At 42.0% G+C, this 25,345-nt stretch overlaps 3 protein-coding genes across 6 annotated transcripts in view; all 3 read right to left on the reverse strand.

Moving 5' to 3' along the window:
- Nucleotides 1–1,307, reverse strand: part of mier1b (mesoderm induction early response 1b, transcriptional regulator) — a 7,891-nt gene extending 6,584 nt beyond the window's left edge. For 2 of the 3 annotated variants that reach the window (XM_031854949.1, XM_031854946.1), the window contains exon 1: nt 506–1,262. In XM_031854949.1, coding sequence (XP_031710809.1) covers nt 506–551 — 46 coding nt within the window. In that variant the 5' untranslated portion in view covers nt 552–1,262. The other variant, XM_031854948.1, reaches the window with a different exon arrangement.
- A 1,031-nt stretch (nt 1,308–2,338) lies between these two features.
- On the reverse strand, nt 2,339–5,378 carry dynlt5 (dynein light chain Tctex-type family member 5). Of its 2 annotated transcripts, XM_031854837.1 has the most exons (5): nt 4,715–4,724; nt 4,221–4,365; nt 3,938–4,023; nt 3,405–3,529; nt 2,339–3,320 (listed from the first exon to the last, which is right to left on the reverse strand). In XM_031854837.1, the coding sequence occupies exons 2-5, from the start codon at nt 4,313–4,315 to the stop codon at nt 3,117–3,119; spliced, it is 510 nt and encodes a 169-aa protein (XP_031710697.1). In that variant the 5' UTR covers nt 4,316–4,365; nt 4,715–4,724; the 3' UTR covers nt 2,339–3,116. The 2 variants fall into 2 exon arrangements, with proteins under 2 accessions (XP_031710697.1, XP_031710695.1); XM_031854835.1 differs by having other exon boundaries at nt 4,221–5,378.
- Nucleotides 5,379–5,839: 461 nt separating this feature from the next.
- On the reverse strand, nt 5,840–23,390 carry LOC116387583 (SH3-containing GRB2-like protein 3-interacting protein 1). Its single transcript, XM_031854834.1, has 23 exons — nt 23,021–23,390; nt 17,686–17,749; nt 17,313–17,358; nt 16,339–16,395; nt 15,932–15,989; nt 15,187–15,362; nt 15,039–15,050; nt 14,474–14,485; nt 13,992–14,016; nt 13,437–13,500; nt 13,236–13,306; nt 13,054–13,128; nt 12,888–12,956; nt 12,036–12,806; nt 11,074–11,195; nt 10,815–10,965; nt 10,160–10,271; nt 9,755–9,910; nt 9,540–9,672; nt 9,247–9,449; nt 8,888–8,952; nt 8,619–8,783; nt 5,840–8,515 (listed from the first exon to the last, which is right to left on the reverse strand). Exons 1-23 carry the CDS (start codon nt 23,028–23,030, stop codon nt 8,493–8,495), a joined length of 2,640 nt encoding a protein of 879 aa, XP_031710694.1. The 5' UTR covers nt 23,031–23,390; the 3' UTR covers nt 5,840–8,492.
- Nucleotides 23,391–25,345: the final 1,955 nt, after the last annotated feature.

The raw sequence follows: 25,345 nt of genomic DNA on the forward strand, positions 1-25,345 counted from the left end.
GGGGGGGGACTGTCCCTTTAACACAGCCTTTAAATAGTAAAGGGACTGATAGCAGGGTATAAACACGATGACACAATCTCTGATGGTAAACATCTTATCGCCCAACCGTAGCTTGAACAGATAGATTGTAGATATATTCATATAGGTTTAATTTGAAGCTGCAAAATAAGCATTTCTTTTTTTATAACCATGATAACAATGTGTTTTACTGTTGTTTGCCAACATTAAAAGGTGTAAACAAATCACTGTTGTGGTTGTCAGTGTTAATAACAATACAATATTTTATATTAAACATGTCATTAAGTCTAAAAATATCAATTTCTATCACTTCTGTGTTTTGGATTTTGGTTCAAGGTGCTTCTTCCCTTTCTTTCATTTTGGCCAAAATGGTAGCTTTACGAATCAAATTGAATATGTTTAATACATGTTTGAACAACAGATTTTAAACTTTTCTCATGAATCCAAACAACAACAACAACAACAACAACACTCCAGCTTTACGTACCTGGGCTCGAATTCCCGAGGGAGGGCTGGAAAAGGAGAAAACACATAAATAAAGTTAAAGAGCAGCTTCAGAGGCAAACATCTCATCAGATGTACATTCACAGAGGGTTCAGAGGCGAGGAAAAAAAGCGCGCTCGTCTCCTTAAAGCTGACTGCAGTTCAGAAAAGAAAAGAAACAAAGAGGACTGTCTCCACTTCCTGTGGGGGAAACGTACGTTTCATCTCGATAGTCCCACAGGTACAGTGAGTTAACCTCCTGGGTGCAGACACAGTTAACACCAACAGACCAGCGCTCACGAGGTGGATTTACTCAACTGGCTAAGTTAGTTACATACGAATACAAAGCTAAAGCTCCGTTATATATTTAGCTAACGCGTCCAAGTTACGCTTGGTATGAACTGCCTACGATTAACAATCAGAAAACCACACACATAATATCTCAAAGCATGAAACTACCGCTGCGTGTCTAATTTAAAACGTCAAAATAGACAGTTCAGTATTCTTGAACAAAACCGCGAAGTTAACATCGCTAACGCCGCAGCTAACTACCTTCCGTCAGAGCTAGCGCAGCTAGCGTTAGCTAAACCCGAAGTTTACTAAACATTCTTGCGTAAAGAAGTGGATAATATCCAGCGACGCAAACATCCGGTTCTTAATTCCGTGTGGATAAAGCTACAGTACACAAACGATGTACACGTCGGACTGAACAAACTATTTTGCAGTATAAATTTTATTTTCCCCCTAATATTTATTTCACTTTCTTACCTCCGCCATGTTTGCAATCCTGCAGGGTCACGTCAGGGGTTGCGGGGGTTCCCGGATGTAAAGCCCCGCCCACCTGCAGTATCAAGAACATAATGCTCCCAAAGCATGGACGATGCAGTTATCATTATGTACGTTATGTAATATTGTATTTATAAAAACAATATCACTTGTGCATATAGGTCTGAATTGTGTACACTCTGTTAAAAAAGATTTAGGCTAATTTAAATTAATGAAATGCAATGTTCTGATATGCTCTAAAATTAGAAAATCATTAGTAAGGCATAGATAAATGTGTTCGGTTTTAAGATGCGTAAGAGAAGTTGCCTTCTTATCCTCAGGAATATTGACCCTTTTACTGGAAAAAAAAAAGAACCAAACCCAAAAAGACCTATTCAAAGATGTTAAGTTCATAACAATATGGGAATCCAAGAAGACTTCCTACTTTGTGTTCACGAAAACAAAGTTATTAAAAGGTTATGTGTTTATACTGTAACTTCACATGTCCAGGCTGTAATGCAGGTTACATGGGCAACAACACTGCCCAACAATGATGTCTATTTGTGCGTTGATAAAAACAGCTGCACTGCAAAGGTTAAATCAAGATACAGTTATATGACAAACCATATCTTTTTATTTGGGTTATGCTTGGCCCTGCTATTGATATCTAAAAATGTGTTGTTAATGACTTTCATGGTCAACTTGATTCCAAGACACAAGTGTAGTGGTTAATGCAACTGTCTCTTCTGGGAGTCACTGATTTATGGTCATGATAGTGTGCACACACTTCACTATGTTGCTATGTAGAGACCCATCATCTCAGTTTGTTGCAGGATGGATATGTCAAGTGATCCATTAGGCAAGACTTAGCCAAACCCATGGCTATAAAAAACCCTGCAGTTCGGACATAAAAGAGCAATTATTACTCATAAACATTCAATGAGTCAATCAGTGATCATCACAGTGGCCTAGATTCCCACACAAATCCTGAATGACATCCGCTGCTAAAAGCCAGATGGTTATCAAAGATAATACACACCTATTGACACAGGTATTACCTGAGGACGTCTTGGGGAAAGTCTGTGACATCACTGGAGACTCTCGATAAAAGGGTTTGCCAGGACCACAGTATAACATGGTCAAGACAGATGTTTCCTTGAGAACAAACAACATGAGATCCCAACTCCTGCTTGTGATGCTGCTGTGCATGTTGTGTGTAGCACAGGTTCAGGCAGAGGATAACACAAACTCACTGAGGTTGTGTGGCCGGGCGTTCGTGAGAGCTGTGGTGTACACCTGCGGAGGATCCAGGTGGAGAAGACTGATGGGAGAAGAGGAGGCTTTGCCAGCCGGTGAGTACACAATCACTTGAAATGGTCTTTGTAGCTTCGAGGTATAATTTCACAACTGATATATAAATGACTGATGGCCCGATGTCTCTACGCAGGTAGCAGGGAGCCAAAACTGAAGATGACAGATGAGCCAGCAATAGAGCGTTATTGGCGGGACCAGAAGCAGGCGATAATATCAGTGTGCTGTCAACTAGGCTGTCGAAGGAGTGACCTCTCCATGCTCTGCTAGAGGAGGACATACCAAGAGGGTCATCATCAATCTGATATTAGTTTAAAAATAAAATCTTCAGAACTGTTAGGATAATGTGATTTAATTTTCCATGCTACCAAAAATGAAATAAAACACCATGAATTTTGCTTTAAAAGAAAAAAATCTTGCTTTATCACTTTATACGTGGCAAAATATACAACATAGATACAGAACTCTTCAACAGAACTCTACACTTTTTGTATCGAGAAATGCACAACCAACGTAAATCTATTCACTGTCCGCTTCAGTCACTCTAAGTAAACAGCGTAGAGAGTTGCCAGGCCAAACAGAGAGCTGTTCTTGAAGGAGTAGGACGCAAAGGTGTCATTAGATGCATCCCACAGACAGCGGCTGCTGACTTTCATGCTCTGCCCGGTGAGCTGGCCGATGTGGACCAGGACGACAAGCTTATATCGTGGAATCATGAGGTCCTTCACACGGGCTCTTATCACCTGAGGAGGGTAAATCCAAAAGACTGAAACTCATAGAACAGAAATTAAAGGTATTCAGAAGGTGCTTTTTAAAGTTTTATTTACCTCACATATTGTTTTTGTCATTCTTTGAGACCATTCTACTTCATATTTCTCCTCGTGAAGATAATTGGTGAGTACATCCTTCAGTATGTCTGTGACAGCAGGAATGGGGATGCGTCTGTAAGGTCCTGTTGTCCAAAACACAAAAGGCAACAATAACATGACAAATGAGTTTTACTTGATGTGCAGTTGCTTTGGTTAGTAAAAATGATTGTTATGGATCGATCTGAAAGCAAACAATTGAAATCACAATTAATATTGCATTGAAATGTCTGCTACTTTGACATGTTACTGATCTTGTTCCAGCCTCCGTAGCATGCATCATGTTTTTGTAGTCAGAAGAGGCTCAACCTTTACCTAAAAAATGTCATTTTTTAAGTGCCTTGGTGTAAAGTTTTAATGATGGCGGCTAAAGTACTGAATTCGCCAAATCAAATCAAATGAATAAAATAGAATTTTTGCCCAAATATTACACTGTTACAGTATTAAACTGTTACAGTATAGTAGTTGGTGATGATGCTGTGGTGCAATCTCACCCATCTGGTAGGTGTTCTCCATTGTTACGGCCAAACGGGTGTCATCATGGTGTGGTTCATCTAAGTTCGACACATTACTTATAGAGCTGAAAGACATGATCAGGGTGAAGGAAAAGTCAGGAAAAGGGACCTTGGTATATGTACAAACTGTGGCTGACTGACCTCATGTGTATATAGAACTTCTCAACCTATACGCATGTATTGGGTAAGCATACCTAACTGGCTTATGATTGATAAAGATGATGGTGGATATCGGGCCATATTACCAGCATAGTCTACTCACTCTCTTGTCCTGCCTCTGAATCCATGGCTTATCTCTGAGTACCTCCTGCTGTACCTCCTGCTCTCTCTTCTTTGGGATTTTTGCAGGTCAGACATGACAGCTTTCCCTTTGCTTGAACGCTACCTTGTCTTTACACGACGACAACCTAAATATATTGACGTTTAAGTCAATTATTATCGAGTTAAACAACATATACAGTGTTGACGTCATACAGTATAAGTCCAGCAGTTGAGCACGCGGACCAAACACAGCTTGCCGAAATGAAAACTCACGTTTATCGTTAAAACTATGCAAACATTGTTTCGCTAGTCCTTCTGGGTAATATTAGCTAACGTTACGCTAGCGTTGTTAGCTGTTAGGATTTGGCTTGTTTGTAAACCCATGATTCTTTTTTTGTCAACTTTTAGACAACCGTATGATTTTACAGGTTATGTCGTGTCAAATTGGTCATAAATAAATATTACAGAAGAGAAATTTAACACATATTTTGTTACCGGTTTCAGGTCCTCTTGAACAGAGCAGAGCAAAGTAGTAGAGTACTAGTAGAGCTTGGTGTTGTCGTGGCAACCATGAACCATCATTCAGTGGGCGGGGCTTCTATGCAGGAGGCCTAACGGCTCCAACGTTTGTCATGATATTAAAATAAAATGACTATTTCACTGATACATTATTCATAACTGCATCTGCTGACAAAGACTGAGATGTGGCTGAAAGCGATTGAAAGCGCATTAAAAAAAGCAACTTAGAGGATCTAAGTTCAGATCATTCTTGACCTTAGAAACAGCAGTTGAGAAACAATCTCACTGTAAGGTCTGTTTAGTAGCTGTTTTTTGATCACACCATTATTCAGCATGGAGTTTGCCACATGGATTTAAAGATGTTCACACATTTCTTTTGTTATCTGAGCACTTTTTTAAGGTCAATAATTAACTTTGGACCTCAGCTTTTAAACCAACATGGATGTGTAAGTCGCCCACAACATGGACTAAATGGACCTTGCAGTGAGATTGTTTTAACACTTTGTCCCCAAACCCTCTCCTGTCTGAGGGCCCACAGGGCCGAGTTGAGGCTTTGAGGAACCTAGAAGTTGATCATGAAGAATAATAATAAAACATTCTTAATTTAATAGTGGAAATCCGGTTGAGAGATTCACTTCACATATTGCAGTGTCATTTTATAATCTCGCAAATATTCCCAAAGTATACTTTTCTATCCTGGAACAAATGAGAGGGATATAAATGTCTCATATTTCCTCTTCTTTATTACCAAGTAAAACAGGTATTACATTATATTGATTTTTTTTTTACATATATTTACTTTGAAAATCTTTGGATGGGAAATGTACATGACATGTTTGCATATTCTGTGTCTAATGCAGTGAAAGGAATACAGCCAACAAGTTGTAGAAAAAATAAACTTACAGAAACCCTCCCGTACGGGAGAATGGTCAAAAATAAGGCAAAGAAAAACATCATTAACAGAAACACTGAGAACTGTTGTTCTCAATTGACTGAAATAACCATATTATAATTTATATTTAAAATTATTTTCAAAACTAAAATAAATATTACACCTAGGCCCAAACTGTGAGTCAACACATTAAAACATTCTGTAAAATGTGATGTTCAAACACATATGTGACATAAGTCCATGAACTGTTTTATTAATGAAATTTAAAGTGTGTTTTGTGTGCAAGTCAAACACAAGAGAATGTCAAACACCTATATCAGATGCATGGAATGGGAATATCAATGAATACACATGCCAAATTTATTGACAATGAGTTTCTGAAGGTGCAACAACAGCAAAACAGAGAGTGGAGGTTTAAGTGAAGGCAAAAAGTCTCCTCTCATAGCACGATTATACAATAACACACGTATCAGGACCTTATTGAAATGGATGAATTGGTATTGCGTTGATAAGACTGGAATGGACGAATGCAGATCTCATGCGGCACCGTTTGAGGTTATTCTTCAACAGCAACACTTTTTTTTTGGTACAAGAAACCCACATGTCAAACAATAGATGAAGAGTGGTGGTGTTGTTACACAGGACCTAATTCATCATGAGTGCTGACATCAATAAATCAAGAGACAATCACAGACACATCCATATGCCCAGAGAAATATTTAAAACATACCTTTTTTTTATGTACACTTTTTACACTTAAATATTGCTGTTAGAAAATGATAAAACATTTATTGTTTAACATGGTGGAAAAGGAAGAAAATAAGACAGGGACAAGACTAGTGCTGTCATTTCTTTCTTCTGTGATGTCCCCAATAATCTTTTTCAAGACCTCTATCATAGATCACGGTCAAAGGAATTGGCCAAGTTTTTAAGCAGCATCAGAGGGAACTCCTACAATCGTCAGCCCTCTGTGTTCATCCTGAATCTTAAAGCTCGTTCTCACCACCATATGGCACTCACGTCCGGCTCTGTATGCGTCTTACATCTTAAGGCCCTTTCAAACACAACTTCTGTAACATTAACAGAACAAATTAACTGAATCCAGTGAAAGTAGCAGCTTCTGTTATTCACACCTTGTTACAAAATTTGACCACTCGCACACCACCGCAAATACGACTGGTCTCTTGTCTAGTCCTTTGACGTGGGAAAGTTTATGTATCTCAGCATTGCACGTGCTCGTAGTGGTAAAGTAATGCTTTTGTTCTTCAGGAGGTCAAACCTCTGGAACTGATTTACTTACAGTTTCAACTCTCTGCTCTCATGACCCGTTAACGGCAAAAAGCCAAAGCTGCATGTGCAAACATATTGCATAATGTGTGCTTCGATCCTGATCGCAGGACGGGACAAGATGTGTGGGTTTTTGTTTTTGCAAGCACATGAATGATATTTTGGAGAGCAATTAACATCACTCAAAAATGATTCCATCTGTGCAAAAGAAAAATCATAAGCACACACCTAAACCTAAACCTGCAATCTGATGATTTATTGTCTACTTGTGGGCAGCGGGAACCAGCTGTGAACACAACACATCTTTTAAGATGACATGGTGAACAGTTACCTACACATCAAGCAGACACTCAGTAAGATGAGCATTCGTTTGGATTCATGTTTCTGGCCACTGGATGAATGTAAACCCAATGTTTAGTCTTCGTTTAGGCCTGTTTTTAGTCCCTACCAACTCCTGATGGAAAGTCTGCCTTTTTAGAAGCTAAATGCTCCACAATGTTCACCAGCTAGTTGCCAACTTTGACAGAGTGTTAATCTGAGTCATCAGTTAAATTGCAGTCTGGGAAACTAAAACCATGAACTGAACAATGCTATTTGGGTGAATATTCTCTGTGGGTTTTGTCACTACGAGCAACCTCATTCACATAAAGTAATCATGTGAACCAGTGCTATTACTGTATATAACATTTTGATTGTAAATGTAAGATTAAAATCATTTATCTGCTCAAATTTGAGTATTCCTTGCGTGACGATGTAACAAAATATAATTCATGTTCTTGCAAACAAAGTGTGTTTACTGTGCTCATAATTCCCCTTCATGCGATCCAGAGTGAGACACAAACAGAATTCCATATCTTCGGATTAAGAGTGCTGTTCCAGCGCTGCAGGACCTTTTGATCTGTGAACTGACCTTCAATCACAAGACTGACAGAAAGGACTGTGACATTTCAAAGGCTGTCTGCACAGAAACATCCATTCTGTTTCGGCAACGATAAAAGATGGGTTTCACATGGTGGGAAAAAAAACCTCTGATTTAATGTGGCAGTGTAAATCAGATATTACCATGGAACCTAGAACTTACTGAAATACAACTGCAAAGCAACTCTAAACTACACTTCTTCTTTTTTTTTACATTTTCCAGCCTTTTCCACCGTGTTTAAGATTGTTTTAATATTATATAATCTATTCACATTATCTTTTACAGTGCATTTGCAATGACGACCAATTAGACAAAAAGAACTGCAATGAATAAGGCTGGATCACTGTATGAATCCACAATTAAGTTAACAAGAACAAAGAATCAGGGTTTATACTTTACTCCATAAGTCTCCCAAGTGCACGAAACGAATGATTTGTATTTCCTTGCATAAACTCAGCAGCCGTCGGTCTACTGAATATGATGTTATGAAGTCAAATATTATCTGTGTGTGTGTTCCGTTATTCTGTTAAATCTCAACCATTGACTCTAATGGCTGCTAAAGATAACGTTTCAAATGCACTAAACATGGGATGGATCCATAGTCTTCACAGTCTTTAAGCCATTGATTCTTTTGGTTCCGTTCACAAAAAGGTCCACTAATTATCCGCCAAATATTTCCCTGTGAAGCAAAACGAAACACGTCAGAGAGGCGGAGGCGTTCAGCCTGGAGTGTCTGTGTGCATTTCGAAGAGGTCACACACATTTCTGATACTCAAACTGACCTGCAGCAAATCTCTTCTTGATCAGCGATAGCCGGTAGCCAGTCCCAACCAGCTGGATGTCGCACCCTGACAGAGTGCACCCCTCACTGCTGAACTGGACTGCCAGCTGTGAGGGTTTACAGGGACCTTCTGTGATCTGGAACCGGCCCAGAAGAGCCCCTACTCCTAGGAGACAGATACAGTATAGATGGGTTTGTATCTGGGGTTTCAGTTCAATCCAGTCACATAAGGGAAAAATATAATGAACGAACGCAAAAATGAACACTTGCCTCCATTTTCAGATCTATGAGAGAGACTTGGGATTTTCCACTGTATCGTCTGCTGCTCTGGATTCCTTTATGAGAAAGTAATTCCACATGACAGAGGACATGTTGCTGTCTGATATGCATTAAAGCCACAGGAAGCAAATTCTGCCTAATTCCATGTCCACGCCAATACAGAAAAACTTGAAGACATAATACATTTTCAGTCTAATGTGGCATTTTGTGATTGAAAAACATACATTTCAAACTTGCAACATAGCATCTAAACATCCCATAATTTGGTCCAAAGGGTCGGTAATGGTGCGAGGTTGGCCTTAGCCCCTCTACATTTGACCCACGTGGCGATTCTGAATGCAAGCCCTTACCAGGTGGCGGGGGGGATCATGGCCTGGAGTCTGGCCATGGCTCCATCCACAGGAACCAGGAACTGGAGGTTGTGTAGTGGCACGGGGGCGGCCATGGCCTCTGTGTTGTATTTGTAGTCTATTCTAAGGTCTGTGTTTGTGGCGTCGCCTCTCCAGCTCACCGCCAGGTTCAGAGGACTGGACTGGATCCCTTCTGTTGACACCTGAGATCACACAGAAACACAAGACGGTGAGGTATATGGCTGGATAGATACTAAAGTTAGATCAGCTATAGATAAATGGATATTTGATACCTGATATTTGATCATGTCCACGTTGTAGTATGTCGCCTGAGGCTTCTGTTCAGCCACTCTTTTCAGATGGCTCATCAAGTTTGGCATATTTACCCAGAACTCCTTGGTGTCCACACTGTCTGTTATGGAGTCACTGTGGGACGAGAGGGACGTATTTGGTCCAAACAAAGACCAGTGATGCTGTACTGTGTGTTTGCCTGTATTGTAATTCTTACCAGCACAACAGCTGTGGATTGGGGAGGACCTGCTCCAGTCGGCTGTAGTTGCTGATGCAAAAGGTGAGGATGGGTTGAGTTGGGTGGCTGGCAAAATGCCTGGTTATGCCCGCGGGGAAGGACAGCACCATCTCCCCTGAGATCTTCACAACACATCTGGGACAGAGGGAGGGAAGAGGCAGATATCAGAGATCATGCTGAAAAACACACACACACACACACTCCCAGAATCCATTTGGTGTCAATATCTGTTTACATGTGCCAGGAATGTATTCACTTTATTAGTCTATAAGAGGAGACTCTGCATCTTGCTACTCATAACAATTTTTCTGAATTTCATCAATGCATTCTGGTCGTTAGATCAGTAATGGTCACACTGTCCAGATCAAGAAAATGTGGGCCTACTTGCTGGGGTCTGCGCCTTTGAAGTATGCATTGATAGTTTCTGTGAAGGCAGCTGCCACTGGCAGAGTGTCCTGGGGTCCCATGGTGAGTGGACTGGGTCCTCTGGAGCATCCTGTTGAAAACACACACACTAAATACACTAAATATACACGTAGACTATGTCTAATGTCTTGGCTCCTTCCCTATATGCTCAAATATTTAGCTATGGGTTATACACAAGGGATAGGCGAGTATAAACCAAAAAAAAAGCAAACAATTAAAACTCAACAATCCATCTAGAAACCAGATTGTAGGTGAGTGAGTGGGACATGGGATGGGATGGGATGGGCAGCAACATTCTGGCTCAGTGACCATGAGCGTGGAGAGGGCTGCGGGTAAAAGGAGGGCAGTTGCTTTTGGCCCATGCACTGGTAGGACTACAGTAGCAATCTGGCTCGACTCACCTTCAAAAGCTAAATAAAACCTGCCGTGGTCAAACCATACCAGAGGCTGCGAGGCCTCTGAGTGAGCAGAGACATGAGGAGGAGAGAATCATGGAGAGGGACAAAAGTGGGAGGCAAGGGCACGATGATGAGCGACAGACAACGTGGACACAGACTGAGATGAGAGGCTGAAGTAAAACAGGAAGAGCAAGATGACGATGCTGGCAGTGTACCTGCGGCGGACATGTTGAGGTCCCGTCCTAATGTTGGAGTGGATGCTGCACTGTGTAAAGTAATGGAGGAGATGGAGGAAGAGCTCTCTGCCCGGGCCAGGGGGGCGTAAGGTGGGGGGCTGGCTGAAACCGGCGGACTGAAGGGCCGAGTCTGGACAGAGCACACGACAACAATTGAACCTATTTCATTCAAATAACAGAGAGACTGTCATCAAAGGACAGGAAGGCATCCAGAGACAAAGGACTTTTTGACATGTACCAGGTCTGTGATGGGTTTCCCTGGGGGCAGCTTTGGTCGCGAGGAAGGTCGAGGAGGAGGAGGCGGAGGGACCGGACTGCCTCGAGACTGAGGCGTGGCGGGACGAGCTGGGGACGAGGGGCCTGCGGCACATACCAGTGTCTGTGGTTAGCACTGCCTTCAGATCACAGTGAGAGAGATTATCATTCAACATCAGCTCAAACATTACCACTCATGTCACTTTCACAGAGCGAGTACTGTTTGCCACCACCGGAACGTTCTTTAGACCGTAACTTGTGAGCAAAATTCAAGAAGATTTTGAAGAACTGTTTGTGGTATTTTAACATATTTTACTTCTACAAGTAATGAATAAAACAATCATCTCTTACTTCTAACTCTTTTCAATATATAAATAAATGAGGGCAGCTGTCGGTCTGGTTCTGGGATTCCACAAAATCACTGCAGAACCTTTTAGAGGTGCTTTGGGTCTGATTCATCCAAAAGTCTGTGGCGATATACGCCCGCTTGATAACTTGATAACATTATGAATAAAGCTTTGATCTGTGATTACAAAATAGCTTCAACTACATTACGTTAACGTATGATGTATATTTCTTTTAGGGCAGCATTGTTGTAAGAACTCTCTCTAGAACAAGTGAACGAGAAGAAGCACTCTCATTAGCCAGTGCTCATGAGCTCAAACTAACAAAGCAATCCTGAAAGTTTCCCATGAAACGGAAGATAATATGATAATGTGATAAAGTAATTTGAATTGTTACATCAACCAGCAACTCTGACCTCAAAAGGAACTGCATTTGAAACATTTCTGTGTGATGTTTTGATGGTATGTATGGCAGCGTCATTCTCACTTTTTCAAACAAACCAGCCTAAAGGACACTCCAGAGTTTAAATAGACTGCTCCAATCTTGTGCAGGCAGCTTAGTTATCACTGAAAACATTTAGAAAGAGACCAGTGTACTCACTGCTGCCTGAGTAGGGCCCTGGGGAAGACATAATAGACCTGTACGTGGTTGGAGGGAGAGGAGGTGGCGTGCGGCTGAAGCTCGGCGTCAGCTCTCTGGGTGAACCCACAAAGTCTGGGATATCATCTCTCAGGTACGCTCCCTCTGGAGTCCTCTTTCCCCCCACGCCCCCCAGGACCAGAGGAGATGTGACTCCTGCCCGAGGAGACCTCCGCTCTGCTGGCAGAGGGGGCACGGGGCTGGTCGGGGCCGGGGACGAACAGTACTCTGCAAACTGCAGCACCTCTTCATCGGTCCCCTCGTCGTCGAAGCACAGAGGAGGCGAATTAGAGGGGGAGAAGTCGGGAGGCAGGGGAGGGGCTGGTTCATCTGGAGGAGGAGGTCCGAGCACGATGGAGGGGGGTGATTCTGGTGGCGTGAAAGGAGGAGGAGACCCGGGCGAAAGCGACGGAGGCGAAGGCGGGGGCTCGTTGGGCGGCGGTCCTGGAGAGAGGCAGGGGGTGCAGGGGGTGGAGGGGGTCGACGAGGGCGTGTCTGGAGCAGGAGAGTCCGGTGGCGGAGGAGGCGCGGGTTCATCGGGCGGCGGGGGCCTGTCGCTGGTGAAAGTAACCCATCTGGGAGACACTGTTTCCTCATCGGTGCGGGTGCCGTCCGCGGGGCCGAACACGTCGTCTAGGTCGGGGACCGGGGAGCCCCGGTAAGAAGCGGGAGACCGGATGTTCAGGTAGATGGGGGCTGACCTGCGACCTGCCCTTCCATTGGGTAGACGAGCTGCAAAGGAGGTAGCATTTAGAACAAAGCTCTCAAGGGATTTAGCGGATAAACAATGCTGGTTGTTATAGCTGAATTTACCAGCACAATCTGAAGAAGAGGCGTAATGACTTCTTGATGGAATGTTTTTTGGAGGAAGCGGAGGAGGAGCTGCAACAAGTGTGACAGTTGTGTCCAGTTCAGCACTACAGAGTACAACATTTCAAATATGTACTGATGTTACTGAGGTTCACTCATGCCAACTCACCTCCTGTTGGGAAACGTCTGCTCAGCGGTGATTCTGAGCGTGGTCTTGATTCTCCCCATGCATCAGCAGGGACCACTGTGATTGGATTAGGACAAAGAAACAATAAGCGTCTTGTAATATGATTCTGCTGCATGCCGTGCTTAGTATCAATTAAGGTGATGTAATATCGATAGGGGACAGACCATCATATCTGGCATATTTGGTCTCTGACGGCAGCCCAAAGAAGGCAGGAGCGTTCTGCGACAGCCTGTCACTGCAAGAGGGAACGTGCAATCAAAAACTAACTCCTGCTCTGACATTATTTAAGGCTCATCTGTCGTGGTACCAATAACATATGGACTGAAGATCAGTCAGTGGTCAGTGATGCTATAACAGGGACAGACCTTGGTGTCTCAGGGGCAGGACTTGGTGTGGGGGTGGAGCGTCTGGGTCTGGCAATCTCTTCACCTGAGAAACACAAGTAAACTCAACTGTTGCTCTATATAGCACTTGTATTTACTTATATCACAAAAAGCTTACTTATAGTCTATCTAGCGGTGAGGCTCTCGGGATGGTAATGTCGGCCTGTTAGTTGGTCCGGACTGAGAAATCTCAACAGCTATTGGATGGTTTGTCACAAGGAGGATCTTGGCCTTACTGCATAATTTGATACAGACATTTATGTTCCCATCAGTCACTTTGGTGATCCATGAACTTTTTTCATCTAACGCTATCATCAGGTCAAAATTTCAGTTTGTTCAACACTTTGGTTTATGTCCAACTCGTGAAAAACTGACATTTCCATCAGCCTCAAATGTAGTTTGTGCTTAGCGCTAATCAGCAAATGTCAGCATGCTGACACGCTGAACTAAAACCGTGAACATGATACACATTTTACCTGCTAAGCATCAGCACGTTTGCATTGTCACTGTAAGCATGTCAGCAATAGGTGTACTTACAGGACAAGTTCCTTTTCATCTGCCCCTGTAAAAGATAGAATTCAAACACAAGATAAAATGAGGATAAAGACAAACGATATATTGTGACAATGAACACCACAAACAAACGTCCATCTTAAATCATCTTTAAATTGTTTTTTTTTCTTAAAACAAGTACCAAAGCAGAAATATTAAGTGGAATCTTACATAAGGTAGATCACTTTAGTCATATCAAGAAAATATATTCATGTAAACAAAACAAAAAGGAAATGCATTTTGTTTTGTCACCAAAAATATCAAATTTTTCTCTTGGTTTAGGAACATTTGAAATACTTAGCACTACTACTTAATACTAAATCCTGACTGACTTAGATGTATTATTCTTATTTCCTTTAACTTTCTGCACTACATTTTTGGAAACAGATCAGACAGCAGAGATTAGAGAGCTGTGTTTCAGGCTGTCAGCTCTGAAACACAGCCAGCAGATGGCGTAAGACACTCACCGGGCTGCGTCTCTGAGACCAGCAAAAAGGAAGAGAGAACAGACCTGGGTCAGAGAGTGAGTGAATAATCAGTCAAATGGACACACACTAAAAACTGCACACATCGCACGTCTTTACTTGCACCGCAAAGCCTTAACAATGCAACATGAGCCATAACACCTTTGAGATTGTGAGGACAATACCAGCAACACACGCGGCGTTCAATTTAGCAGGTTGCTCGGCATGTAAGCTCCGCTGAGACCAAATCAATGGGTTTGGAGCTTTGTGTGAGTGTTATGTTTACCGTGCATTATGTAACACAGACACTTTGCCAGACAGGTTCAAGTAAAGCTGTAGCTAAACAGAAAAAAAAAACCAAGGTGAGGTATTTTTAAGGCCTAAATATGACAGAAAGGACTCTGAGGGTGAGACACAAACTGCATGCAGGAAAAAGGGTGACGCTATAAAGAGGATTTATCAATGAACTATCAAACGGAGATAAACTTTCTCAAGCATCTCAAGTGAATTCATGCCATGGGATCCTTGTTGGTGGTGATACAGATGTGAAAATGAATGAGAGGCTTACCGGACTTCTCTTCTACAAGATGACAGCAGAGAAGAGAGAAGGAAAGAGAAACACAGGGAGGGTGTAAGACAGAATTCAACAGCTGTTACGATATATAAATTGCAGCGTGTGTTCCCTTCAGTAGATGCTGTTGTTCAGCAGCACTCACCAGAGATGGAGAGAGGGCTAGGCCTCCCACTGAGGCTTTTAGCTCGTCCATAGATGGAGGGACACACTTGGCACTGTCCGCCACCAGCGGCTTGATTTTAATTTTGAACTTCTTCTTGCTGTCCTCGTCTTCCTCGGAGTCGCTGGAGGAGAAAAACTGCTTCCCTTTGGCAGCCGGTGAACACGTGTCAAGGACAAAGTAGAATAATGTGAAATACGGAGGCTAATTCAATCCACAGCATTTTAAGATAACGTATTCTTTTAAATGTCTCGAAAGAGGCGGGGGATGTCAGCTCTGTGTCTCTGTCTGCTGTGTCCCAGTTAACTGCAATACACCTGCTTTAACTGACACTTAAATCATCGTGCTCGTGGGTAGTCTCCACTGTACCAGCTCTCTATGAATCTATTTCAAAGTTACAGCTGCTGACACCTGCGGGAGGAAAAAACTTAAAATACCAGTGAGCTGGGGGTCAGTTGTTAATGACAACTGTGGCTCAGTGACAACTGGAAAGCCAATCTGAAGGTAATGTGACTGTCCGGAGGCCCTCCTGCTCCTTTCTTTTTCCTTTTTCTTTTTTGCAGCTGCAGGGGCATACTCATGTGATGTGGCAAGAGAGGGAGAGAGTATTGATTTGGCCTATTTAATGCGGAGAAGCACTCATCCAATGAGTCAGTCAGCCAAACAGGTCAATAGTTTTGCAGGAGAAGAGTCCCAAGACTGCTCGCTCTCATCACTGAAAGGATATCATCGCCCTCTTCACCGGGCCGGAGGCTGAAGCCCTCCTCGTCCACGTCAGGAGAGGCCTGTTAGAGAGAGAGGAGAAAGGTGATAACCGTTTCCAGTCTGTCACACGCTGTAACGGAGGCATGGCTAAACTCTTCCCTGTGAACAGCTCTGCATATCAATGCGGATCAGATTTCGCAGATGTCATGCCTGAGACGTTCAGCTTCCTGGCTGAAGCTCCTGCTGACTCACAGAATATGCAGCTATCACTATTCTCACTGTTTACTCAGTCATTTTACACCTAGTGTTGCGTGACACCGATGGCCACAGCGCAGTACAAGGATTTCATCATGGCAAAGCCGCAAAGTCGCTGCTTGGGCAGAAACATTGAGAAGGAGGACGAGCAAGTAGAACAAGGAGTGTACTTACATATCTGTCCCAGTCAATCTCCCCATAGAAACCATTCGGTGCTCCATTGGCCTTTTTCTAGCAAAAACAATGGAGAACAGACAGAATAATAAAAAACGAGAGCTACATAAAGCCTACAGCAAGTAAAGTCAGTCTAAAAGTGGAAGTGCAAATAATTATTTCTGTCAATAAATGATGAACTATAGTAGAATAGTAGAATTTTTTCGAAAAAGAGTCTGGTTTATTACAATTTGGTTGTTCCTATTCCTATAATTCCTATCAGTAAAAATAACATTATGTCACAGTGAATTGTGGCAAAATTGCTAAAAATAAGTAAGACAGAGCAAGAGCTTTGAGCATTCAGATGAAAAATCAATTTAGCTTAAAACCCAATGTTATGTTAAGTTATTTGGAAGAAAAGATAAACGGTAACATTAGAACCCAAACTGGTTGTAAACATCCATTGCAATGCATAGACTCTAGTAGACTCCTTGTTCTTTCTGGTTTAACTTTAACCTATCATAGTTGACGTAGCTGTGGGCGAAGAGGGATTATTACTGACATTTCAGATGGGTTCACTTTTGTTTTTACCAATAATAAAGTGGTTTTGATAAAATGTTGTTGGCTTGTTTACGAGATTGTCTGACTTCTCATGTTTCTGGCCTCCTCAGACTTTGTTGCCTTGATGTCACCATGTTTCTAGATCGCAGAATTTACTGCGGCGAAAAGTTATCATAACAAATTACGACCAAAACTACAAACAAATAGGACCCAAGTTGAGATAAACCTAAGTTATCGTTTAAATGCAGTTATAGCTGTGTTGTAACACACTGGCAGTAGTACATAACAATGTCTAAAGTATCACTTTATCACTTCTGTACTTGGATGAGTTCCTTTGTTAAATAGGACGATATCCTTACAAACCCTGAGAGGAAGAGTGAGAACAGAGAGGAAACTTCACACCTTTTTCACTGAAAACGTACAAATTTACATACATTTCCTTTCTTTCCGCTTCCAGTTCCTTCTTTGTCAGGTGAACTCCTGTTTGAACAGCAGGGAAGAAGAAACCAATTATATCATAACACTAGGGCAAATCTACTATTTGAGGTTTGGTACTGATACAATCTAACCTTGACTAATATAAACAAAACAAAAAAAGATTGGACAAAATATATATATATATATATAAATACTCACCATTCACTATTTGACAAGGCTGGAGACATAACTTGGACAGTACCATAAGACTATTTAGGTTTGATACCCATCCCTCTATTAATTCACATTCTGAAACTGATGAATTTTCAAGCTGTTTCAGAGGGTGGTTGTAAAACGCTGCATGTTAATTATGCGCCTGAGCAAACTCACGTTGCATCTGTATCCTTGTCTCTCTTGCGTAAGCCCAGGGCTTTCCTGGTTCGGTTTTTCAGTCCTAGTGCAGAGAGAGGGAGAACAACATCATGAAGAATTAATTCACTGCTTTAGAGCCTATTATAAAGTTAACTGTCTTGTCGTTAAAATGCACTTAAAAGCAAATAACACAAAAGAGTAACAGTTTGATGTACAGTAACTTGAGGAGGAAACTGTCCTAGCGGATACACAGGAAACACAGTAACCCCAATAAGTTGATATGAATTGATGTATCGATTCGGGACACTAACATCCTGCCATCTGGAGAAAGCCTCCAAATAAAATGAAGCAGCGCAGATGCAAATCCCCTTAAGTGTCCCCCCCTGACTGTATAAAATGGAAAGAAAACACGAGCAAAGGCTGATCAATGTGTCCACTTCATTAGCGAGATTCAAGGGTGAGTGGGGAGAGATCTACTAGGCAACAACCGTCAGCCGGACTGGGTGCCAAGACGCCTGCAGCACTGACGGCTGGCACCACACAGCGCTCGAATCAGGACGACTGGAACTACACACAAAAAGGACATCGTTCAATCTGTGCAAAGTGAAAGTTCCTGCATGAGTAAATATTGCTAGGTGTAATTCTAGAGTAATGCTACCTCTGTGTTTTTAGTCACTGACTGACATTATCTATGTAACTGCAAAAACTTCTGAAACTATTAGTGGACTGACAGAAATTGATTAATTTATTTTGACTGATTGTTTCAGTCATTTTTAAAGGGAAAATGCCAGTGCTGTTTATGGCCTTGTTTTCATATGTTCCCGTCTTATGGTAAAGTCTTTGAGGTTTTTGGATTTATTGTCTTATAAAATATGTTCCAGGAGGAACAAAACCGTATCCAAAAACCTGCTGACATTTGTAACAATGCTATTCAACCAAAAGGAAAAAAAGCTGTTTTCAACAGTGCGTAGTGTGGCTCGCTTCATATGTTTGGATAAGAACGTTTTTTAGTGGCATTTAATTACCCGAGACCTATAGGCTAAACATCACAGCGTGACAAAAGAGGAGAGTCGAGGGGCGTGGTGCACTCACAGAGAGGAGTGAACACTGCAAAAGCTTTAAGCCAGCAGAGATTATAGCTAAAGAGTTGGCTAATTGAGCGTTGGTGAATTTTATGGATATGGATGAAATTAAGTGACGTTGAGCCGCGCTGTTGTGCTTTTAAGTTTTCATGGAAGCTGTAGTTTTTGTTGTGCACACAAAGTCATTGTTGTTTAACTTTGTTAAAATCACAAATGTTTGAATTTACAGCAGCAGCTGCTGTAGTGGATGTTGATTTAATCTTCGAAAATGGAGAGTAAACCTCAGGAACATGCTCAGAAAGACTGATGAAAGAAATGCTGAGTAAGAGATTGCATTGAGTAGCAAAAAGCTAGTGTAACAAAGGCCAGCGCGGATGTGACTTAATGACTTTGTCTGTCTGTTAGTTTAGTGTGTTAGCATGTTAACAGCTGCTAACTAACACTAAACACAGAGCACAGCTGAGGTGAGAGAAATGTCCCTGGATAAAAACTTTGACCAGCTTGTGGTGCTGAAGGAAAAGTCAAAGGACCAACAAAGTTGGAAAGATTGATACTCTGGAGATCATGACTGTCCGTAGAAAATGTCATGGCAATCCTTACAATAACTGTTGAGATGTTTCAATGTGTACCGACAGACCAACTGACCACAGACAGACGGACATTTCTATCCAGAGAGTCATGAGTGTGGAGACTTAATGAAGCTTAATGAGTTCATTAACATTGACAATCCTCCTGCTTCCCTCGGGTTAAAGATGTAAAATGTTGTATTTAACACGTACCTCTGATAAAAGAAAGACAGTTTACCACATTAGTAAAACACAAAGACTAACAGCTAAACCCCCTGAAGAAAAAGGAATTTTCTCTTTTTTATATATTGGCTGTGTAACATGTTTTTTTTCCTCCAAAAGAGACAAGTGACGTGTTTGCATAACAGTGTCTTAGACGACAAGAGAGCACAGTCGATTCTCACATCCATACAAGAGCAACAGGGACACGTGATGGACAGTTGGGCGGATGAACATTTTGTGCTAGTCAACCGCTGCTCAGTTTGTGTTCTTCTCTGTTCCATGATATCTTTTTGTAATTTGTGAGCTGTGTTTTAAAAGAACAGGAACATACTGTACTGTGTGCCCTAAACAGACATCTTGCGTTGTTGATGTCTCGTTTTATATTCCAAATAAAGTATTTGAATAAAGTAGTCCGGTGCTGAGCCCTCTTCACGGGGGACGAAGCTCTCCTGGGTACTGAAGGACGTGTCAGGGCCTGTGATGTATTAGTAGCTACAGCCAGGCTGCTCAGTAGCACAGATTATTCCTGCATCACGGCTCTTTATCTGTGGAGACAGCGAGCCTTCTGTCCACTTCTAACCTGCATGTGTCTTCTGTGATAAGGAGTAAAAATAGAGAATCAATCCTGACATTAATATCTGACAAACTTGCTGAATAATACAATAAAGCAGACCGGTTACAAAGTCTGCCTGAAGAGAGCCCTACAACGCTCATTAAACAAGGTAATCAATGATATTAGCTGTAAATATAGTTAAGTTTATTCATTTCGCTTCTCAGAAACGTGAGAGATGTTTGGACATATTTCAGCTGAACCCTTTGCTAGGACCACAGTGGTGATTTGTGTTACCCTGCTTACTAAAAAGGGCAGATACTTCACACATGACTGCTGACCATTTATCAGTAAATCATAACGTGACGCAGCATCGTTCTTTACTATAGCAGCAACATTCCTCTTTAAAAATAAGGTTTCAAAAGCATACCCTCATGCTTTGACACAAATAAAAAAAAGAATTTAGACCGAATCTCACATCGGAAGCCATCTGTCCCTGTCCATTCCACTGTGGTATGAAATTCATTGAGACGCTCTAAACTTGACAAAATGTTCAAATGTTTCAGGGAAACTCGAACATCCGAGACGTGATGTCCGGTCATTAAACAGCAACTTTTAAAATCCCAATAACTTGCGAACTGGTTCAAAACATTTTCACGACATTCCAACTTTCTTGCTCTCAACTCAAGGTCCACTTACTAGAATTCTTTCAACTGCATCTTCTGGTCTTCATAAGCAGAAAGCTCCAGAAGAAATCTGGTAACTTAAGTGAGATTTCTTTCAGAGATTTCTTCCAGAGCTTTCAGCGGCATTTGGTGGCCTTCATCAGTTCATGGAGTTTACAAGTGAGCAAACACGTGCAGATGAAAGCTACCAGATGCAACTGAAAGCTCCAGAAGAAATGTTTTTTTGTTGTTTTTTTTTGGACTAAGGTCAAAAATGAACCCTAAAATGTAACTTTCTTACTGTTTGTCCTCTAGGTTTGGTTTTCTGACAAGCTCATTGCGGTCAATCTTTTCAGCAGCGGACTCTCACATCTCTGATGATGGAGTTTCAAACAAATATCTGAACGAACCAGCAAGAAGACCGTCCCTGATGTCACTGCTTCAGTTTCTGTAAATTCCTAAAACAGACAAACTGTCAGTTATCCATGCTGGATGTCTGTTGTGTATAGGTGTGAAAATTCATTGCACACCTACGTCTGCTACACCAACACTGCCTGCTTAACAACACCATGCCTCGGTGGCCAGTGACAGAGAGCAGGATTGAATCAAAGAAGAAAGACTGAAGCAATACAGCCAAAGTTGGGACCAACTATTTCAGAACAATGTCCAGGACAGATTTGCTCAGAGCTGATACACGTTGCAAGCACTTCGGCCTACACTTAAACTCCACGTGTAAAGGTACCTGTAAATACAGTATTTCTATTTTCTGTATTGTTGACTTGACCTCCAGTCTATTTTTAATTTGATAGTTTGAAAATATGAAGAACATTGTGTTAGCTTCCCATCTACCAACTGAACCTTGTCTAAGGCAGTGAGCAAACAAACAAATGGTACATTACCACCACCTACTGATGATTATAATGTTTTTCATATTCTACTGTAAATACACCCTTCTCTATGATGTCTAGCTTCTCCGCCCACCTTCTAATTGGCTTTACAGAGTGGTTGGATGATGCATTGAGCATCCTTCTGTCCTTCTAAGTGTTCCCTGCAATGGATTGCACATGTGAAGAAGGTTTCACGTTTTGGTAAGTTGATTTTCCACAGTCCTGGGATTAACTGCATCAAGAGGCTGCTTGGAAGAAAGGAAATCAATGTAACACCGTACGCCATGCTCTGTCTGATGGTTGACATTAGTGTAAAGTATGTTTGATTTGGAGTTACAGGGCTGAGACATGCAAAACCACCGGTACGGACCATGGACTCGATCCACAGTTGTATAAACTTACAGGTCAAAAAGAGTTCATTTTCACATATTTGATAAAAGACTTAGATGCTAATTTCTAGGTAGTCTAACATTATAATACAAGTTCTGGAGATATTGTATTGCATTATTTTGTTATAGAGATGATAAACCCAAATGTTGCAGAAACAAAAAGGTTGCAATTGCAGCACTTTTGTTCTGCAGCCATGTTTGAGTCAAAATAAAATGTACTGAGTCCAACTACACCTGACAGTTTATAGTGTGTGTGTGTGTAGCTAACGAGGGCTATGATGTGCCTGTGACATCTGCCTTGTTGTGTAGCCCATGAACTGGCAATATCATGGTAGGCTGACTGCAGGCCTTTTGCTAATAATAGCCAACTTCCATTACCACGTTGGCATTAATGGATGGTAAAGGCCCAGCAACTGTCATGGAGGGTTAGACCTATGATTCAGCTCCTCCACCATAGTTTACAATGTACTTTACCTCATTTCACCACCGTTAACTTTGGTACAGCATCCTTTACTTCAAAGTATGCAACACAGGCACCTAATTATGCATTGTTTAATCATCCTTTTGGCATGATATAACATCATGCACGGACAGCAACAGCAGCAGAGGAATGAATGAGAGCAGATTCCTCTACTCCTGAAACACGTATTGCTCTGATACAGACTGAGTGTGTAGCTACAGACAGAACTATAATGTGCACACATGCACACAGACACATGTAAACACACAAACAACCAGACATTAGCAAGTGCAGGACCGCACTGCTCTTCCTTTACAAATCACACCTCACACACCTTTGCTCTCATACATTTTCTCTCACACACACGCACACACACACACACTCACAATGACACTGTCACACTGATCATTGCAGCTCAAAGGTCCTCACGTTACGACGGATCACATCACTGGATTCACTAGCTTTAATGGCCCAGCAGGACACAAGAGGGCAGGAGGAGGACGCAGAGGGAAGGCGTGCATAGATCGTTTACCTTGCATCATGACTGCCGATGTTCATCCTATGTTGTCCTCTGGTGCGCAGGCGGACAGAAATGGAGAAATCCAGCCGGTCAAAGGATGCCTGGGCAGGGCATAGCTAATTCTGCATAGCTAATTCTGCACAGCTCCCCAGCGAAGCACACGATGTTGATTCCCTCCACCCCCAAGGGCCCAACTCCCAGACACCCGCACAGGGAGGTGGGGTGGGGGAAGATCTCAAGAGCCGGCAGCAGCGGAGGACACAGTCAAAAGAGACACCCGAGGAATATGCAGCAAATAAAGGGGATGGGGTGGGGGGGGGGGGGGGGTCCTCTCTGTGTGCACGTTAGGCCCCGGCCGCCCGAGCAGCACCGACACACGCCATCTCTGAGAGGGGGGACGCTGAGGAAAGGCAAAGGAGAAAAAAAAAAGCGGAGCAGTGCAGAGAGAGAGAGGTAGAGAGAGGCAGAGAAAGACTGGGAGAGAGAGGGAGGAGGGAGGGAGAGGGAGGCTCGCTGATGTCACATCTGCACTAAACCAATCCCTGCAACCATGGTCACATGGCTGCTGTCCCCTGGTAGCACCTCTCGGCTTGCCTCGAGCAGACACTCTACAGCCATCTGCATACATATTATACAAGGTTTCACATAGTATAACGCGCTGTTGGAGAAAATTACTTCTGCTTGAATCAGAGTGTGTCTAAATGTTCACTTTGATTTGCTTTAAAGAGAAAAAAACAAGGATTTGCTATATTTGGTGTTAGTGGTTATTTTGGTAGAATAATTAAAATGTGAAATTTAATTTCGATTTCTATTTTTTTTGGCTCTTGAGCTTTACAGGAGCAAAGATAAATGCACAAATCCAAAGAGTGGGACAAAAGCATCTCTCGCCCAGAGACATACCGGCAAACACAGGATAAAAATAAGAGGTCAGGCACTGTTATAAAAGCCTTAAGTCTCCTTAAGTTCTTTGTTGAAATCATGAATAGACTGAAAAAAGATTGAACAGAAGAGGAAAGATTATCCCATCAGTTTTTTGGTCAGTTACTGAACCATATGATTTTGTCTTTGAGTGCAGCGACAGATAAAAGCTCTGATAAAAGCACCTCAGGTTTCTTAGGGGAAGGAGTTCAGCAATGTGCGCTGTGTGCTGGGAGACCATGCAGTGCTTTTTGTACAAATATTCTACCACTAAAGCGGGACCAGTGAAAGAAGGAAATAATAGGAGTAATACTGTTTCTTTTCCAAATCTTGTTATGAGGTATTGCTGTAATGCTCTGGACTGTTGTGGAGGTTAAATAGATAACTCTGAGTGATACCAACAAGTTAAGTAATTGACTTGTTTGAATATGACAGCATGGATATGGGTAACTTACTATGAGTAACAAAATAAACTGAATAAATAAAAACTAGGAGTGTTTTTTTGATTGGTTTTTATTTGATGTTAAGAGACACAATTTGAGATTTGAAAACAAGCTTTCAGTGGCTTTAAAGAGAGATTCAATTAAATGTCAACAACATACTAATGGAAGAGACATATTTTTGAATGGTATGGCCAAATGGGGCAAGAAGAGGATTGGACCAACAGTCGAGCCTCAGGTTTGCCTGCAGGATATGGAAGCTGAGGATGAGCAAGAATTACCATAAATATGAGGAAAATCCGTCTAAAGAGAGACACTTGTGCTTCAGCTGATGGATCAGAATAATGTGGTCTGGGGCTGTCAAAGGTTAGACTTTAGAACAAGAGAAGATCATTTGTCCAATTTTGAGAGGATGGATTTTATTCTGTAGAAAAACTGAAGACAGATGAGACTTAAGCAGTTGGAAACAACTTGTTTTTATAGCACTCTGGAAACTGAAGAAAAATATATCAACTGCACACAACTGCAAGTTGTCACATTGGAGCTTTACAAATTCCAGCGTGACACGTTTTTTTAGTTAAAAATGTGTCACACTGGAGGAGGACAGTGTGTCTACCACTGCAGAGTACACACTGTCAGCCGTGATCATGAGACATGCTCACTCACATTTTAGGCTGGAAGAAAGAGAGAGAGAGAGAGAGAGAGAGAGAGAGAGAGAGAGAGAGAGAGAGAGAGAGAGAGAGAGAGAGAGAGGCAAAGGACAAATTCATCCTAATAGTATTATGCTCTTGTGTTACAGTTTGGTAGAAAAACTGGTGCTTCAGTCAAAGCAATGGTTTGATTAGTCAGCTGCTTTAATGGCTGCGTATTGGACTATCTACGCAGAGTGACTCATCCTCACTGATAAAGAAAGGACAGATTGAGCATAGTGTTGTGGTGTGTGTGTGTGTAAGTGTGTGTTTGGGGTAGAAAGGTTTCC

Source organism: Anarrhichthys ocellatus, unplaced genomic scaffold, assembly GCF_004355925.1.
Source record: "Anarrhichthys ocellatus isolate YVR2014 unplaced genomic scaffold, GSC_Weel_1.0 scaffold15, whole genome shotgun sequence".
NCBI classification, from domain to species: Eukaryota; Metazoa; Chordata; class Actinopteri; order Perciformes; family Anarhichadidae; genus Anarrhichthys; species Anarrhichthys ocellatus.